This window comes from Chiloscyllium plagiosum, unplaced genomic scaffold, assembly GCF_004010195.1.
Source record: "Chiloscyllium plagiosum isolate BGI_BamShark_2017 unplaced genomic scaffold, ASM401019v2 scaf_53377, whole genome shotgun sequence".
Classification (NCBI taxonomy): Eukaryota; Metazoa; Chordata; class Chondrichthyes; order Orectolobiformes; family Hemiscylliidae; genus Chiloscyllium; species Chiloscyllium plagiosum.
Window position 1 is genome coordinate 1 of NW_025165240.1, and position 1,640 is coordinate 1,640.

Here is a 1,640-nt window from a genome sequence, read left to right on the forward strand (position 1 = left end):
CCGACAGTGCCCACTCCCTCAGCGCTGACCCTCTCTTTGAGTTCTTTCTGTTTCCCACTGGTCTCTCCGAATGTCAGTGATGTTGAAGGTCCTGAGCCCTGAGGGGCTATGCTGCAGGAAGGAGATATTTCGGCCCGCTTGGGCCATGCTGGCTGTTTGAGAGATGTCTCTCCCCCCGAGCCTGCAAATCTCTCCTTCGCAGTTCCTAATCTAGCTCCCCTTGACCGTGTGTGTTCATGGAAATGTTCTGTGCCCTCCCTTACACCCTTTCTCTCCGTTTCTGTCCAGACACATTTGCCAGTCGAGTGGCTGCTATCCAAGACCAGTATGCCGACGCTTCCATTGGTAATGTCACCGGGAGCAATGCCGTCAACGTCTTTCTGGGAATCGGGGTGGCCTGGTCCATCGCCGCTATCTACTGGGCCACCAAGGGACAGAAGTTCCAAGTGGAGCCTGGAAATCTGGCTTTCTCAGTCACCATCTTCACCATCTTCGCCTTCATCGCCATCGCCATCCTCATGTACCGGCGGCGACCGCAAATCGGAGGTGAACTCGGAGGCACGAGGGTCAGCAAGACCATCACCTCTGGCTTCTTTGTGACTCTCTGGCTGGCCTACGTCATCCTGTCCTCCCTGGAGGCATACTGTCACATCAACGGCTTCTGAGGCCCGGGTCCTGAGGCCTCGTCACCGAACAGTCCTGAGGCCTGGTCGCCTAGGAGTTCTGAGGCCTAGTCATCTGGGAGTTCTAAGTCCTGGTCGCTTAGGAGTTCTGAGGCCTAGTCTCTGGGGAGTTCTGTGGCCTAGACTTTTGGGAGTTCTGACATCTCGTCTTTGGAGGTTCTGAGGCCTAGTCCATGGGAGTTCTGAGGCCGAGACTTTTGGGAGTTCTGAGGCCTGGTCCCCGGGAGTTCTAATGCCTCGTCCTTTGACAGTTCTGAGGCCTAGTCCTTTGAGAGTTCCGAGGCCTAGCGGTTTGGGAGCTCTGTGGCTTGGTCCCTGGGGAGTTCTGAGGCCTGGTCACGGGGTGATTATGGTTTACATATACTTGGAAAGGTGCAGACTCCCAAAGAGCTGGGTTTATCTGATGAGACATTAAGATCATGCAATGTGAAAGCAAATTCTTCTCACACCCAGGAGCAGGACTCCTCCCACCTCCCCTCCCTTACTGTTTGACCTTAGAGATGGGGGCAGGTTAGTAGTACAGCCGTTGGATGACATAGGCCACGCAGTCAAATCCCTACCCAGCTCCTGGTCGGACTTTAATCCAACGAATAGAATTAACATCTTGTCTCAGGGACGGAGACCATCCATTGTTCAGTCACTAAAGCTGTTGAGGAAGTGAGGAAATCTGCCGACCTTACCTAGCCGGGCCTACATGTGGCTCCAGTCTGATAGAGGCAATTACAGATGGCTAATGGATGGTGGGCCTAGTCAGGAAAGGCCCAATCACATGATGCAATACTGTAGACACCTGGCCCCTCTGGGACAGGAGCCTCCTGAGGGAACTGGGGATGCAGGGGGATTTGGACTGGGTACCAGTGTTCCCCCACCCCCACAGGAACCTGCCCCATATTCAGCCGTGACTGGCTCTGACCCCACAAATTGACACTGCCCTCCCTTCAATATCCCACACTCACA

General features: G+C 54.6%; 1 protein-coding gene across 1 annotated transcript; it reads left to right on the top strand.

The window, feature by feature from the left end:
* Window positions 1-242: 242 nt before the first annotated feature.
* LOC122545209 (sodium/calcium exchanger 1-like) lies at window positions 243-1,634 on the top strand. The gene has a single exon (XM_043684323.1). It carries the CDS (start codon window positions 243-245, stop codon window positions 663-665), a length of 423 nt encoding a protein of 140 aa, XP_043540258.1. The 3' UTR covers window positions 666-1,634.
* The last annotated feature ends 6 nt before the right edge of the window (window positions 1,635-1,640 follow it).